The sequence below is a fragment of the Bacidia gigantensis genome, assembly GCF_019456465.1.
Source record: "Bacidia gigantensis strain McMullin 20006 chromosome Unknown contig_245, whole genome shotgun sequence".
Lineage (NCBI taxonomy): Eukaryota > Fungi > Ascomycota > Lecanoromycetes > Lecanorales > Ramalinaceae > Bacidia > Bacidia gigantensis.
This window is the reverse complement of record NW_025408601.1, coordinates 322666-338856: the sequence shown is the minus strand read 5'-3', so window position 1 is coordinate 338856 and position 16191 is coordinate 322666. Positions and strand designations below refer to the sequence as shown.

The 16191-nt window shown below is 51.4% G+C and overlaps 7 protein-coding genes across 7 annotated transcripts; 2 read left to right on the top strand and 5 right to left on the bottom strand.

The window, feature by feature from the left end:
- Window positions 1–1255: 1255 nt before the first annotated feature.
- KY384_005201 (uncharacterized protein) lies at window positions 1256–3025 on the top strand (the record flags this gene model as incomplete). The annotated part of the gene is made up of 6 exons (XM_044813702.1): window positions 1256–1311; window positions 1361–1583; window positions 1636–1937; window positions 1990–2279; window positions 2333–2668; window positions 2760–3025. 6 exons carry the CDS (start codon window positions 1256–1258, stop codon window positions 3023–3025), a joined length of 1473 nt encoding a protein of 490 aa, XP_044669003.1.
- Window positions 3026–3342: 317 nt separating this feature from the next.
- Window positions 3343–3996, bottom strand: KY384_005200 (uncharacterized protein; the record flags this gene model as incomplete). The annotated part of the gene is made up of 1 exon (XM_044813701.1): window positions 3343–3996. One exon carries the CDS (start codon window positions 3994–3996, stop codon window positions 3343–3345), a length of 654 nt encoding a protein of 217 aa, XP_044669002.1.
- Window positions 3997–4894: 898 nt separating this feature from the next.
- KY384_005199 (uncharacterized protein) lies at window positions 4895–7796 on the top strand (the record flags this gene model as incomplete). Its single annotated transcript, XM_044813700.1, has 3 exons — window positions 4895–6682; window positions 6886–7632; window positions 7695–7796. 3 exons carry the CDS (start codon window positions 4895–4897, stop codon window positions 7794–7796), a joined length of 2637 nt encoding a protein of 878 aa, XP_044669001.1.
- A 2373-nt stretch (window positions 7797–10169) lies between these two features.
- On the bottom strand, window positions 10170–11609 carry KY384_005198 (uncharacterized protein; the record flags this gene model as incomplete). The annotated part of the gene is made up of 2 exons (XM_044813699.1): window positions 10170–11325; window positions 11371–11609. 2 exons carry the CDS (start codon window positions 11607–11609, stop codon window positions 10170–10172), a joined length of 1395 nt encoding a protein of 464 aa, XP_044669000.1.
- A 42-nt stretch (window positions 11610–11651) lies between these two features.
- On the bottom strand, window positions 11652–12864 carry KY384_005197 (uncharacterized protein; the record flags this gene model as incomplete). The annotated part of the gene is made up of 2 exons (XM_044813698.1): window positions 11652–11946; window positions 12032–12864. 2 exons carry the CDS (start codon window positions 12862–12864, stop codon window positions 11652–11654), a joined length of 1128 nt encoding a protein of 375 aa, XP_044668999.1.
- A 533-nt stretch (window positions 12865–13397) lies between these two features.
- KY384_005196 (uncharacterized protein) lies at window positions 13398–14267 on the bottom strand (the record flags this gene model as incomplete). The annotated part of the gene is made up of 2 exons (XM_044813697.1): window positions 13398–13750; window positions 14240–14267. 2 exons carry the CDS (start codon window positions 14265–14267, stop codon window positions 13398–13400), a joined length of 381 nt encoding a protein of 126 aa, XP_044668998.1.
- Window positions 14268–14533: 266 nt separating this feature from the next.
- KY384_005195 (uncharacterized protein) lies at window positions 14534–15228 on the bottom strand (the record flags this gene model as incomplete). The annotated part of the gene is made up of 2 exons (XM_044813696.1): window positions 14534–14624; window positions 14714–15228. The coding sequence occupies 2 exons, from the start codon at window positions 15226–15228 to the stop codon at window positions 14534–14536; spliced, it is 606 nt and encodes a 201-aa protein (XP_044668997.1).
- Window positions 15229–16191: the final 963 nt, after the last annotated feature.

The window sequence follows — 16191 nt, the reverse complement described above, 5'->3', positions numbered from 1 at the left end:
AACAGGTCACCTCGACGCAATCAAGACAATGCGAGTCGACTTGATGTACTGTGCATGCACTAGAAGCTTGAGTGTCGTCCACTGAGGAAGCTCAAAGTACCTTGGGCCATGCTTCAGCCCTAAGGGTTATAAGCTCACTAGGTTCGGTGGGCGCTAGCTTTGGCGCCTCTTTAGGGAGCCAATAGCCTGAATACAGGTTGATCTCGGAGTCGCACCTTCATGATCCGAGTCCTCCTTACAATCATCGGTAGCGCCTCTCAGCTCTGGGACAGGAACTATGTTGCGCTGTGTTGATCGAACAGCTGCTTCCTAGCTGCCTTGTGGAGATGCCGAGAAGGCTGGATGGGCGTAATTATTTAGTGTTAGGTTGTATGCGACGGTCAGCTGATTCACACCCAGCTGAAGCCATGTTATGCTACACTGATCACTGCGATACCCACGTTACGCTGGCCATTTGCTTATTGCCATGTCTGTGGTTGGACAGCGTATGCGCCTCTTGTGAGATGTAAGCACGGACAAGCTTCTCACCGATCGTATTCTTTGGAGGCGCTGTCTGCGCTCAGGACCTTTGGTCGCGACCATCATGCAATTCTTTGGCTTGGGTCCATATCTTCGAGAGACTAGGATCCATCGATCGAGGCTACTCCCTTAGCGAATCGTTCGTCACACTGAGCCCCGTCACTTGCATAGCCCGTGCAGCTTGCAATCACATCATGACGCGGCCTGCTTCAATGACTACTAGGCTGAACATTGTGGATATAGCAAGGAAGCTTAGCTTTGTGCTGCTGGCTCTTTGCAAATGTCTCTACTTTGAGTGGCTGTCAAAACTCCTCACCACAGCACCTAGCTTCATGGGGTTGAAGGCGTATTTGGAGTTCACCATACTTGAGAGTCAAGAAGCTTGCCAGAGCTGTATAACATCGATCAGGCGTGTTCCCCCTCTTTCCCAATGTGGTAAACGAGGTAAGCGACGCCACGTCTGGCTGACTGTTGGCATGTTGTGATTGAATCAATAGCTGCATATCCCCTCCTCACATGACTTCCTGATCTGCTTTCAATTCCTCTCGTTCCCAAGGCGCCAGTCACTGAACGTCAGCCCAGCTTGAACCCACATATAAGGAGCCTACTTTTCACATTTCTATCATAGTGCAACATTTTATTCCAATTGAGACCCTCTGACAGTCGTACTGTTCGTAATATACAGAACATATCAAGCACAGGTAGTCCAGAGGTATATCTGCTTGAGCAAAGGGCAATGTCGACCTCAGCGCCTCCACCATTAGATTTGAATAACATCCAAGGCGATATCTTGTAAGTCTTCGTGAACGTTTTCGACTGTCCTGAGCTCACGTCAATGAAGGGTTGGCATAGCCAAGAAGACCGAAACTTACTATTTCTTTCAGATCGATTCGTCTCGCGTCAATGACTTCCGCAAGCAGTTGAGTCAGCTTGTGCCTCTTATTTACACATCTGCGAAGTCGCAGGATGACAAAAAGAAGATTGCCGACAGGAAGCGGACCGATGCTGGACTGTTGAAGATTGGCGGAGTGAATATCGTCTTCAGCAGGAAAGGACTGAACCTGGTAGCGTCTCACTGCTTTTTATTGCCCAATTGTCCCGCTGATGACCGTGTAGCTTGGAATCAAGGACAATACTGGCGACACAGCATTTGAAGCAGGCATGCTTGCAGGAGCCAAGGACCTGCACGATAACGGGACGACGACACCAGACAACAAATTCGATCCAGACTGGATCCCAGCTTTCAAGAAGCAAATTCATGGCTTGGTTCTAGTATCTGCCGATAGTCATCAAACGGTCGATGAGTCCCTCCGTAAGGTTGAACAAATTTTCAAAGTCGGAACACCAAACGCCACAATTTACCAAGTGCTTCGTCTCGTTGGAGATGTTCGGCCAGGAAATGAGGCTGGTCATGAACAGTGAGTGAACCTTTCTCTGCATCAAAACCTATAATGTTTACCTCTATCGCAGCTTTGGCTTCTTGGATGGCGTGTCTCAACCAGCCGTCGATGGTGTTGATAATCATCTCCCCGGCCAGGACGTAGTCCGACAAGGCATCATCCTTGTAGGCCGTCAAGGTGACGTTACGACCACACGTCCAGCATGGGCTCTGGACGGAAGCTTCCTTGCCTTCCGATATCTTCCACAGCTTGTGCCCGAATTCAACGCCTTCCTCAAGGCCAACCCCGTACCCGGTGTACTCCCTCCCGACTTCGCAAGCGATTTAGCTGGGGCTCGCCTTGTTGGACGTTGGAAGAGTGGTAAGTCATTCGAAACGCGTCTTCCCTCAGCTTCTCGACGTTAACGACCGTAGGCGCACCCATCGACATTGCTTTTGCAGCTGACAACCCAACCTTGGGAGCCGACAAACAGAATAACGACCTTTTCCGCTACAACTTCGATTTTGATCAAGACATCCAAAGCCAAGCACGTTGTCCCTTTGCTGCGCACACTCGCAAGACAAACCCGCGTGCCGACCTAGATCAGTTTGGAGGCACCGAGCTAAAGCGCATACTACGTCGTGGGATCCAATTTGGGCCTGAGCTTACAGCAGAGGAGATCAGCCTTGGTCGAACACAAAAAGATAGGGGCCTGCTGTTTGCGGCATATCAGAGTAACATTCCCAACGGATTCCAATTCATCCAGCAAAGTAAGCAATTCCTTTCTCAGGTCTTGTTGTCTAGACGTTCTTGTCCTGCGCCTTACAACGTCTTTATCATGAGCGCTGATGAGTTCAATAGGCTGGGCCAACAACGTCACCTTTCCTCCTGGTAAGAAAGATCAAAAGACTGGCGGCACCATCCAAGCCGGCTTCGACCCAATCATCGGCCAAGCAGGTCCCGGGTTGCCAAGGACAATGAACGGATTCGACCCTAAGGCTCAATCCACCAATCTAAGTCTGACTGCCGAATGGGTTTTGTCTAAAGGAGGCGAGTACTTCTTCAGCCCGTCGCTTCCAACCCTGAAGAATGTATTCGCTTTGCCCGCTGACCAGCGTGAACTGTGAATCGACAAGATTTAGCTGAAGAAACGGTGAGTGACAGAGACCCGCGACAAGGTTTTGCGACATGGCTGCAATTGCAATATACGATTAATGAACCCACCTCGAGGCAGCTTTTCCGGAGCATAAGTTTAAGTATAAAGGTCTAGCGAGCTGACAGAATTGCCTTTAGCGACTTGAGTGTATAAAGAAAGTCGAATAAGCCATCAGTCAATAGCTCAAAATTTTCAGCATCTCCAACTCTCATTTCATTACCCGCCCTGCTCAACCCTTTTCCTAACTTCCAATTCAACCCCCCTGCCCCCCTGCCCTCCCCACCTCATCTAATGCACCACCTTTCTTCCCTCCTCATCCAAAGTCATCACCCTCCGTCCCCCCTGCCACACCTCCAACGGAATCGGCAACCCATGCGGCAAGATCTCCCTCACATTAAGCAGCAGCAAATGCGCCCTCGCGAGATTCAACCCCGGCTCCCCAATTTCACCCTCCAGAAGATCATTGGAGTACGTACTCTCCGGCAATCCAGGAGCAACGCTATCGAGTTCCTCCTCAGTCTCGTTAGCTAGGGTGGGGGGGATGAGTTCGATGTTGAGTTGTTGAATGAGCTTGAGGTTCTTCGTGCCGATGGTGGTGAACCAGGGGAGAGATTGCGGCCATGTAATGGGGACGGGATCGGATACGATGTGAGTGGTTTTGTGCGGGAGAGAGGGTAGGAAGGAGATGAGTATGTGGAACGTGTTGTGGGTGTAGTAGATGCGGCGGATTTCGTGATTGAGTTGGCGGCAGGTTAGGGCGGGCGTGAGTGTTGATGATTTTTGGATCTCTTTGGGGGGTTGGGCGGCTTGGGGAGTGGAGGACCGGTGGCCTTGGTGTGTGATTGTGATTGGGAAGGCTTTGACGACGGTGAAGTGCCAGATTAGGAGGCGGAGCTCTTCTGGGAGGCTGAGGAGCCGGGAGGGATTGCTAGGAGGATTCATTTTTTGGCTGTTTACCGTCTTGAGCGTTGTTCAGGGGAAGACCAGTTGATACGGAAAGCTGGGAAGGTGAAAAGGAAAATAGGCAAAGCGGATCAATTAACAAGGGGTTCAATATACTTGAAATTAAAGGTGTTGTCAATGTCATTGTTCTTGGGTGACAATCGACTGTTGTTGTCGACATGCGATTGTCAACACTTGTCAGGTCGTGCAGTATGCGGAAAGCGCCATCTAACCATTCACGTGTGATTTTAATTAGTTCATTGGTGAAATATGAAGCTTGTTATCAACGCAGATCCAAAAATTGGTGTCTAACGATGACTAACTGGTCACATACTGGAGGCGTATGGACTGAAACTACCAGAGAGCAGTAACAGCTCTTGGGAGCAACGCCATTCTCATGTTTGAGACTAGGCTGAATATACTGACAATCGAAACCCCCGGTTTCTCAAACCTCAGGTATGATGTTCTCATATTAGCTCGCAGGCTACTATGAGTTTTCTCCTTGCTTCTTGCGGGCAATTATCTCCATAGCAATCACCATCATTCTCTCTTTCCAAAAAGCGTTTGAAGAAAATCCTTTATGTGAATGACCTGAAGCAACCAGAGGTGACGAAGCGTCATTGGTGTCTATACAGATTATAAACAGGCCGTGAGATTGGGCGGAGGAGACGCCTCGACGGGAGAAAACGGGATTGACGCTAACGTAAGTTATAAATTTTTAGCGTACTGACTACTGAGTGTAAGGTTTCCTGGGTCCATCGTTTGGCCGACAGGGGTTCCCTTTTAGACAGCTTGGCGTGGTGCTTGAGCTTCGGATCTGAAGATTTGAAGTGAATAACCGACTAACAGCATGGGGACTTACCCGTCATGACGATACGTGTCGTCACTCTCTACCTTTATGGACGATTTATCCGGTCTAAGTTGGGCGCCTTCCAGACCCTCGCCACTGCCTAATGATCAAAAGCAAGCGTCAACCGGAAACTACTATCCGATCTTACGTCCTACCCCTCCCTTGTCCGGACGTTCAACCCCTGCAAATAGTGGACTTAATGGAATTGGACAGAAACCAAACACTCAAAATGCAACCGGAAGTCAAGGCGTAACACCCAACAACGACAGCTTTGCGAATCTCGTCAGTTTCAATGCCTCTCAGCCAAACAAGACTCTGTCATTGCAGGAACAACAGAGGGTCAAACAAGAGCAACGAACAAAAGCTGAGGAGCAGCGAAGGCGACAATTCGACTCTCAATTGAACAGCCTGGGAACATTATCTTTGTCCGCGAACGTATCTGGCAGCTCAACTCCAAATCAAGTCGCTTCTCCAGGAATTCATGGAGGTTCGCGTGGATTGGAGGAGATAGGGAGTTCCTTTAAAAATGGAATTCAAACAGCAAACGGTGGACGAAGAGTACCTACTGAAGATGAGGCCGATATATTGGCTGCATTCAGCGCCTCTGCGCCCGTCGACAAATCAAGCCATATGGCCCCTGTCAGTCAGTCTAGCTCAGCGCATGTGGCTGGAGCTGGCTCAAGAAATGCTATGACAGCTCAAGTCCATGAGGATTCCGTTCAAAGCCCTGACGATGATGATCCCTTTGGTCTTGGCGGCATGACCCCTCACCCTGTAGAGCAAGCACCTAAGCCAGTTATCGAAGATGGGGATGATGTACTTGGAGACCTCAGCAAACCTGTCGCTGAATTCGCTCAGCGCAAGAAGGAGGAAGAGCAAAAGATGGCGTCAGCTGCAGAAAGTCCATCCGGTCCATTGGATGGTGCAATTGCTGAATTGGTAGACATGGGCTTTCCTCCTGCAAAAGCAAAGCTTGCTCTTCAAAGTACCGAATCAGGGTACGATGTCCAAGCTGCCGTAGGCTGGCTGTTGAACCAGGCTCATGAGGACTCTCGCAAAGAGAAACAGCAGCAAAATGGCACTCGTCGCAACTCATTGAACGCCCAGAGCAGTAGACGAACGGCAGGGAGAAGGAAAAGCTCTGGGGGAGGCAGTGCTCAGCCTGCTTGGATGCGGGAACAAGATCGAAGGCCTACTAATTCCCACCGACCTGACAGCAAATCTCCCAACAAAGGCGAGAAAGACCCCGCACAGCTTGCCCAAGAGATCGGTAGCAATCTTTTTAAGACTGCCAACTCTATTTGGAAGACTGGAACAAAAAAGATCAATAAAGCAGTCGCTGATCTCAATTCAGATACTGACCCGAATCAGCCAAAATGGATGAGAGACGCTCAAGTTGGGGCGCAGCCCCGAAAACCAACAATAGACCCGCGGATTGCTAGGGCGTATAATCATGACAGACAAAAGGCGGAAGCATCACAGCGCGCAGCCTCTTCCGCGCAGCAGACCGATGTCACTGATGAGGCGCTTCTACTTGAGTCTGCTGAAGGTCGACCTCAGCGAAACCAGAGTAGTTGTCCAAATGCCGACTCTCGGAGCAACTCCCACGAGATGAGACAAGACTCGATGACCTTGCCAGTAAGGTCCGGGGTTTCACCAGCACCGATTACAAAGTCACCTCAACCTAACCCAATCAACGACCGAAGATCGAAGCTGAGCCGACAAGCCGTAGAAGAGGAAGCAGCGGATGCGTACGTAAGCCCTGCAAGACGACGACGGCCTGCCGCTGCCACAGTGGCCAAGTCGAAAGAGCTAGAACCAGAACCGGATCTTTTAGTCGGTGCTTCCAAAGCAAGTACACAAATATCCCAATCAGCCCAACCTTCACAAACTCTGAGCGCCACGCATCCTCGTCCGTTGCCTAAATCTACACTTCCAACACGCCCATCTCGTCCCAAACGTAATATTCCTCCGATATCTTCTCAGACTCTCGCTCAATCCACCGCCTCTAGACAACGCGGCACTGAGGCGTTTAAGAGGGAGACTATGCGGAAGCTACGACGCACTACACATCATCCCTGACTGTCCTACCATCATCTCATCCTCTCATACTTCCGACCTTGACCAATCGAGCCCTTTCGAACCTGAAGACTGGAGATCCAAAAGCAAGTATTGCTGATGCAAAAGCCACACTCGACTTCATCGGATTATCTAGAGGCCAAGGTGAGACCGTGGACCTAGGCGGCATCGAAGGAACAAAACCGATGGATCTTTACTGGGGCAAAGCAATGACCCGACAAGCTGAAGCCTTCGAGCAATTAGAGAAATGGTCCGACGCAGCATCAGCATGGCGTGCATGTGTAGAAGCAGGAATAGGCGGCGCCACCAGCATCGCCGGACGTAACCGCGCCGAAAATGCAATGAAGCCAAAAGCTACCGCGCCGCTAAAGAAACCTGTATCGCGCCCTCCAGTTCGACCATCAGCTCTTGGTGACCTTGCACCAGCTTCAGCGCAATCCGCGGAGGCTGTGACGCGTCTTCGTGCAGCGAACGCTGCAGCAGATAAACTTGATGATGAGAAATTCAAGCTTGCAGATCTTGTAGACGCAAGGGTCCTGAAATGGCGGGCTGGCAAAGAGGGCAATCTGAGAGCGTTGCTGTCGAGTCTTGAAACGGTGCTTTGGGAGGAAGCCGGTTGGAAGAAGGTCGGTATGGGCGATGTGCTACTGCCCAATAAGGTCAAAATTATTTATATGAAGGGTATTGCTAAGGTGCATCCTGACAAGGTATGTCTTCATATGAAATTGTCTCCTGAAAGATGAGGGAGATTGACTGATGCCGAATCAAGTTGTCAATAAACACGACTACGGAGCAAAAAATGATCAGTGCGGCCGTGTTCGCAACATTGAATGAGGCGTGGGAGAAGTTTAAGCAGGAGAACGGGCTTTGAGGATGGGAACTGCTCCTTACAAGCACTCAAATCCCTTGCTAGCGTGTGTAACACTTGTCTCTTGGACGATTTGCCCGAGGACGAGATGGAACTTAGCGAGGCATAGTTCACCCCGTTAATAAACCCTTGGTGCATACTTATAGAGCATCATACAGAAATACTTATTCCGTTTCTGTGCTTTCTCTACTGACTAGCCGCTCGCACACACCGGAGACTCAAAGCCTCCGGATTTTGGAGTGAACATGCAAGTCACATTGTGTTGTAGCCAAAGCGACCACCCCGAACAACCACAAGCAAAAGAGCATGACTGATTTCTACTCACTCTGCATCCTCATTTCCACCAGACGACTGCTCATTGGAGACTCAATCCTTCTCTATCCGTTCATTGACATGCCGTTGGACATTGACTCCATGCAGTCCCCCCTTCGTATCATGCTCCCCGTGACAGCGGGGTACTCCCGGGACCCACTCGCCCCGAAGCGTGCGGAGAAGTTGACGTCTCCGCACCTGACGGTTGGAACACTGATACTGATACCAATTGAAGTGATCGTTCTCCTCCAACGTCACAATGCCCACCTCCTCTCCTCCCCTCCACGGTCTCCGAGTCATCGAACTCGCAGGCCTGGCACCAGGTCTGTCCCTCCATCCCCTCCCTTCCCCTCCCTGCTTTCCCCCCTCCTACACTCCCCCCCCCCCCCTTCCGTCTCCTAATAAAACCATCCAGCCCCGTTCACAGGCCTCATCCTCGCCGACTACGGCGCCAGCGTCCTCCGCATCGATCGCCCCTCACCATCCTCCTCCTCTCCCCCATCGGCTCTCGACCCACTAACCCGCCACAAAGCCTCCCTCGCCCTAAACCTGCGCTCCCCACGCTCCCTACAAATCCTCCTCTCCCTCCTCTCCCGCGCCGACGTCCTTCTCGACCCCTACCGGCCCGGCACGCTGGAGTCGCTCTCCCCGCTCCTATATCCTGATGCGTTGCTGAAGCGGAATCCGCGGCTGATTGTCGCGAGATTGGGGGGTATAGGCGGGATGCGAAGGATGTCAGAGTCAAGGGAAGAGGCAAGGGGAAAGGCATGGCAGGCCACGACATCAACTATCTCGCCCTGTCGGGCGTACTGTCCATGCTCGGCCGCAAGGGCGAAGTGCCCTACCCCCCGCCAATATTCTGGCCGATTTCGCAGGCGGGGGCTTAATGTGCGCTTTGGGCATCTTACTGGCGCTGCTGCAGCGCGAGAGATCCGGAATGGGGCAAGTCGTAGATGTGAATATGGTGGACGGCTCCGCGTACCTAGGGACGTGGATGCGACTGTTACGGCACACGTCACTCTGGGATCGAGAGAGGGGGAGAACCTCCTGGATGGCGGGGCGCCGTGGTATGGCGTTTATGAATGTAAGGGGGGCGGGTACATGGCTGTCGGGGCGCTGGAGGAGAAGTTTTGGAGGGAGTTGGTGGCGGGGTTGGGGTTGGGGTTGGGGGATGAGTGGGTTGAGAGGAGGAAGGGGAGGGAGAGGTGGGAGGAGTTGAGGGGTGTGATGGAGAGGAAGTTTTTGGAAAAGACGAGGGGGGAGTGGGAGGCGGTTTTCGAGGGGACTGATGCGTGTTGTACGCCTGTTAGAGGGACGGGGGAGATGGAGGAGGAGGGTGAGGAGATGAAGTTACCGGTGGAGTTGGGGGAGAGTCCGGGGCTGGAGATTCCGAAGGAGGAGGCATGGGTGGGGAGGGGCCTGGAGGTTGGGGAGGGAGGAGAGGAGGTGTTGAGGAAGTGGATGGGGTGGAAAAGGGGGAAGGATTATGATATTGGGATTGAAGGAGTTGTGGCGATAGATGCTGCAAAGCTGTGAGATTGACGATAATCAGCACCTACTTTGAAGGCCATTAAGAAAGAATGAGCGAGATAAGTGCATGGCTCTTGACGAAGTTGAAGTAGGAGCCGATGGCCGCTAAGAATGGTTGCTGTGGTCACAGAAGAATGTGACTCGTTTGTTCGGATTCGGAGCTTGCGAGTCTCTCTTGGGTGCAAGCTGCAATTCAGCTGGCAAATGGCATAACAGTGACACAACTGCGGCTTTTCAAGGGCACATCTGCTATGGCTGATTTGAAGCAGTGCCTTGTGACTAGGCAAAGATGGAATCAGTAAGGGGCGAGCTGGTGTCAAAGCCAGCCTTGCAGAATTGAACACAACAATAGGCTAGAAGAGTTGGCATGTCTTGCCTCAAGGAACATGAAGCGAGGGAATTCGCATTGCTCCAAGTCAACCACAAAAACCCTGACGCCTGGGCTTCCTTACAGATATCGCTACCATCGCAACATCATTATCGTACACAAATCGTACAAACACATCCAAAACCCCCAATTACCAGGGCTACCATTCACGAATGAGGCTGTCTCTTCTTCGTCACCTTCCTCCTCTCCCCACTCAAGCTCCTTCTCCTACTCCCAGCAGTAGCATCCGCATTCGCCGCCGCCTCCGCCAGTCTGCGATCCAACTCCGTCCTCCCACCTGACGAAGCCGGGAATTGTACCAGACTCGACTCCTTCCTCAGATGCTCATACGGGCTCTTCGTCGCAATAGGCGGAGATAAAGCTGTATCGATGCTCGCACGTCCAGACTGCTGGTTGGGCGGCTGTTTCGCGGAAGCAGGATCGATGGAGAGGAAGGGGTAGTCGGGAGGAGAGTGTTTAATCTGAGGGGGTTGGGAGGGTAAGGAGGATGAGCGGCGGCGGTATTCGGTGCTGAGGGGGCTGCCGATGGAAGGGAGAGGGTGCCGCTCGTAGTAACTCTGCTGGTTCTGGACGTATGCTTGTAGCTCCGAGAGAGGCATTCCTGGTCCAGAGGTTGAGCGAGATGTCTTTGTTGCGCCGCGGGACCTGGGGAGCTCTTGTGATTGCGGGTGCAGGACGCGTTCGAAGGTGAAGGCGCTGGCTGTTGCTAGGTCGCCTTCTGAGCTTGTGGAGTTGCCGTCGATGGAGCCGTCGTATTCGTCTGAAGATTGGCTGTATACGGATGATGCTACAGTTGCTGCGGCCATGGTGGCTGGTAGATTGGGGCGACGGATGCTCAATCGCCGGGGTACCAGCGACTTTGAATGCCTAGGATTGGGCGCTGATCGATTTCTCGATAGCGGTGAAGGTGCCTTAGCAGTCTCAAGACCTGGACGGTCAAGCAGAAATGGAGTTTTGAGATTGAGAGGAGACGGAAGAAATTCGGATGCAGAGTCATTGGCTTTGTTTGCAGGGTGCTCGTTTCGATCCTGCTCGAACAACAACGGCCCTATACCTTGATATCGCGGCTTTTGTATGGTGTTGTACACCGTGCTTGGTCTGGAGGACGATGGCCGGTGCACTTCGCATGACTGTGACTTCACTCCAGAGAAAGGCGCACTTCCGGCAAGCGTCCAGCTGCCGTCGTCTGACATCTGAAAGTGCCCGCTATTGGATAGATTCTGACGACTGCTATCTGCCACGGTGTCTAGACTCTCATCTTTGCGTCGAGGTTCACTCGACGGTATTAGAAGGCAGAGGAAGCTGGCTTGAATTAGCGCATAATTCTGCTCAAGCGAACGCACTTACGCCATAAGAATGGCCACTGCTACATCTGCTTTGAGAATGCTACACTTCGCAGTGTTGATGATAGCCATTCGACTTGTCTCCGCCAGGTTGCAAGTAGGGAACTTGAACGCTCGGTCGAAACCCAAGGTTGCTGATGCGGTCCAGAGTGATACCAGCAATCTAGGAGCAATGACCGCAATGACCTTGGAAATGGCCTTTCTATCGCGGACTTCGGCGCCCGTTCGTCTTCGTACTCGCATTGCGGTGGATTGGAAGAAGATGTATAGCAGTGTTACGATACACTACATGACCTTTGTCAGCCATGTCTCAACGCTCTGGAAGTCTGCATGTATGCTACTCACTGTCGTACAAGCGAAGACAATACCACGATCTACCGCCCCTTGTTTCTTGTCTAAAGTAAGTACATACAGAGTTCCAGCGACTTCGTACAGCACAGGCATAAGGAGTAGGCATTGCAGCGCGCAAGAAATTTGATATGAGGAGAGTCGCTGTCGCTTGCGTTTCTCGATGACTTCTGTCAGACCACCCATACTTTTGCGCTGGCGGAAAGAAAGCAAGATGCGCATGAGTAGTTTCCTGAAGACAGATTGCCTTCATATGGGCGTATGTGGCGGGTGGAGCAAGGCACGCGAGCTTGGAATGTATTTTGAAACGAGCTCACTTTCGACGTCCCATCCCCTTGGACTGTCTTTTAGCGTTACGAACTGGCGGATCCTGCTGCTTTCGTTTTCTGGTGGTAGGTTCCTTCTGCGTGCGATCATCTTTCGTACGCTCGTTGTCAGACTTTCCGGATGACCAGCCACTCCACCGCACTTCTCCTTCCTCAGCATTCCATGAAAGACGCCCTTCAGTCGTTTTCTCGTCTAGATGATCTAGCCACTTGGCAACGATCTCCCCGGTCTTACTCACGATGCTTGCAGAGGCAGATTTGGGTTTCACGCTCATGCTGTGATCAGCACCCTCGACTAGACATAACCAAGACTTGGCTTTCATCTTGTCTCGGATTTCTTGCAATCTGTCTATATCACACATGCTATCACGATCTCCGCTGACGAAAATGGTTTTCTTGTCTGCTGATAGATCAAGTAGTATCTGGTCTCGCACGTCCTTGTCGGTATGAAGCGGATAGCTTACGAGCACTAAATGAGTAGTCCGCTCAATAGAAGCGAGAACGGCCGCACGTGCGCCCATGCTTCGTCCACCAAAGCATTTGAAGAAGTTCTGATCTTCACTGACCGCAGTAAAGGCAGTAGTGCGGGCTTTGAGATTCATAGTCCCTTGGAAGGTTAATATGGGTGATAGAGTAGCGAAACCCTTTGCAAAGTTGACGACGGCGTCAGCTTTAATTGTCCCCCCAGCACCGTGAGTAAAGATGAGCGCCGGAGATTCATTCAGTCTCTCGCCATCCTTTGCGTACTGTGCACAAATTATAGGTTTCTTTGCGGACGCTATCTCAACGGCTTTCTCTGCGACGGAACTCGTTTGGAGGGCCATAGAGGTACTGGCACCTCTTGTGCTCCAACTTTACTATTTCGTATATCAAATGCAAACAATTGTCGATAGTGCTGCAGTCGCAAGAGGATTTGAATACTGTGGAGAGAAGGTTGAATCAAGGGTGGAGGACCGTAAAAGGGGCTGGGGAAAAGCTCTATTACTAAGCAGGTGTCTAGCAAATCAAAGCCCGATGCTCTGGCGAGGCGGCTGCGTCTCCTGATACTGAAGAGCATTGTCACATTAGAGGCTTGATACGCTCTATTTAAGGCAGCTATGTCTGATACGTATAAATGTTTCTGTCACTCCCCCTTTGCACGCATTGAGTCTGGATTTCCCAACCTCTTGACCCTTCGCTAGAGCCTCATACAAACAGTGAGGATTTTTGATAAGCCTTGAATTTTATTACACTCAAGAATTTCTATCATTTCTCACAGACTGTAAATATGTATTCGGACTCTCTTATTACAGCACTGTAGTCTTTGACTATCTCATTCGTACATCAAGATATCTTGTGTCTGCAAAACCACCGTCATTCACTCCGTTGTTGGAATTTGGATCGCTTGCTTCACTTCATCCCGCGTCGACTTGCTGCGATCAACATCGCCCTTGTCTAGAATCATATTCTCACCCATAGTCCAGTCCACCAGATTATCCGACACCTTCGCAGAAGCCACCCATTTCGTGATTGTCGGCGGAACATCCTTGAAATCGTTCGCATGGTGGAAAATCCGGTCATCTATGATGGCCCTATCCGCTGTGAGACTAGCACGTGATGTCTTACAATCATTGTAGATGGTCTTCGCACGTTGCGGGTACATCTCGGCGTCGTCAACGATTCTGGTCTCGTCTTCAAACTCGGGAATGAGCCCACGCCTGGTGAATTCGACTTTTGCATTTACAAGTGGCATTAATTTGTTTATCACTGCTAAGGCATCTGCTAGGGTCACCACCGACGAACCCTAGATCATGACAAATCCTATCTATGCCGTCCATGTATTGAGTCGCATCATATCGAAAAATATCAAAAGACAGAAGACACAAGACAATGGGAGATTATGCGAAGGAGCGAAAACTCGCGTCGAGAGAGGATTTAGACCCACATTTTACCAAACGGGAAATCTAACACATACACGTGATTGCCTTCATTTAAGCGAGTTTTGAAAACAGGAAATGAAAAGAGAAAAGGACCAGAAGTAGACTAGCTTGCTCCCAGCCTTTATCTAACCACTTAAGCGAGTGTGAATGAGATTGTCCAAGCATTTGCCACAAGCAAAGCTCTTTTTGGTATGTTCTGAAACAGTACTGAAGTAGAGAGGCGAGGATTACTATCATCAGCTGTACTGACTTACAAAAAATGGAAATGTACAGAGCTGACCTCGCTTACCCGTTAAACGAGAACCCATGTTGACAACAACTTTTACCAAAACGGAAATTTCATCAAGCGAGCGTAAGCGAACGAATCGACCAAGCAAGTCGCCACAGGTAAACGCAGTCTCATAGCACATGACCTACGTATTCATTTCCCGCTGGAATAGGTATCTTCACATGACTCGGGTCAACAACGCCACCTGTCTTGTTCACAATGCTACATCGCGAGGACGAAAGGAAGAACGCCTGCACCTAACGTTTTCGTCATGACCAACGTGGTATTCGCTGCCGAGATCGCCCCTCATGCACCATTCACCACATTGCTCCCCAGCTTCGGGACGGGCGGGGGCTCCTCGTCATCGTCCTCATCCATGAGCTCGTCGGGCGTAGATCTGTGACAATCACGTCAGCACAACCCCTCTAACCCCCCTTCACCACGATATACTGTACAACTAGATTCAAAAATCAAAAAATAACTCACCCCAACATGCCCTTGACACCACTCATCTCATAATGTTTTTTCCTCATTTCCTCAAAACCCTTATGTCTCTGCTCACCATCATGTTTCCCCTCCTCTGCCCTCGCCTCATCAACCTGCACGATCTTCTCCCCCTTCCCCACACTCTCACTCCTTCTCCCCTCTCCCTCTCCCTCCCCATCCCCTTCCCCTTCCCCCGAGCCAAGCACGACCCTCCCCTCATCACTCCGTCCCCCAATCCCCTCACTCGCCGAATACGGATTCAAATCCTCAGGCTCCCCAATATCCAAGCCCGGAATGTCCTTCTCCCTACTCTGCCTCCCCCGCCCCTGCCGCGCCTGATCCAGCTCATCAACCACCAAATCCTGCGCATCCAACGCTCTCCCCTCGTCCTCCTCCTCGTCATCCTCAGGCTCATACCGCTTCGCGTACGGCGTCTTCGGCTCATCAATCTTCATCTTGGGAGTCTTCTCCTGCTCATAAAGATAAATGTTCTTCTCGTCCCACTTGAGGCGCATTTCGTTCTCGTGCCCAATCCCAGCCCCAAGCCCGGGGTTGGAGGAGGCGCGGCGGGAGACGCTTCCGCGGGCGGTCTGGGAGGAGGTGCGGCGGGGCTGGCCGGCATTTTGGGCGGTGTTTTGGCTGGTGAGGTCGGGCGAGGTAGAGATTGCTGAGGGGGAGGTGGAGATGGCTGGGTCGGGGTCGGTGGTAGGGATGACGGTGTGGGAGGGGTTTTTGAGGATGCCTAGGGTTGTTAACTATAGATGACGTAGTAGGGAGTTGAGGAGCGTATACCCCGAGGGCGACCTTGCGAGGAGGTTGACATGGTGTATGTTGAGTAGAGGAAAGGAAAGAGCACTTGGTCGTCGGAGGTCCAAGATAATGCTGGTGAGATGACGGATGATTGAGAATAGGCGGCGCTGGATAAGATCCAAGTCTAGTCCCAGCTGACGATCTTCATGCGGACTGACGTGGTGTATTTTCTATTGGATGATTACTCCGGGCGTCGGTGTGGAGAGCTGAGTTGGTGAGGTTGTCTGGTTGTCTGGTCAAGAGCACTCTAGGCAGGGATTATGATGCATTTCGTCCAACGATGATGCTGCGGGAGTGCGGCATGTGCGTCATCGGTGTAGCTGCCGCACTAGGCCCGCCTCACTATCAAGTAACCTTCTTCACTGCTGTCAGTCACCTCCACCACCCCATAGGCCCACCATTAAGCAAGGAACGCAACAGCGCCTGGGGAGGATGACTGAACGACCCGAAGCAGGTGAACAGCCATGAAATGAAGCACGTACAACTCTACACGAATCCGTAACAAATCACATGAAGTCACCATATGGCATTTATCCCTATCCAACCGCTTGCCAGATATATCCAGCAAAGTCGGCGTACAACGAACCCTCTCTCTTTACAGGTACCTAACCTATCAACCTTGCCAAACACACTTGTGCACACATGAATACTGACAAAAAGTCTCAGGA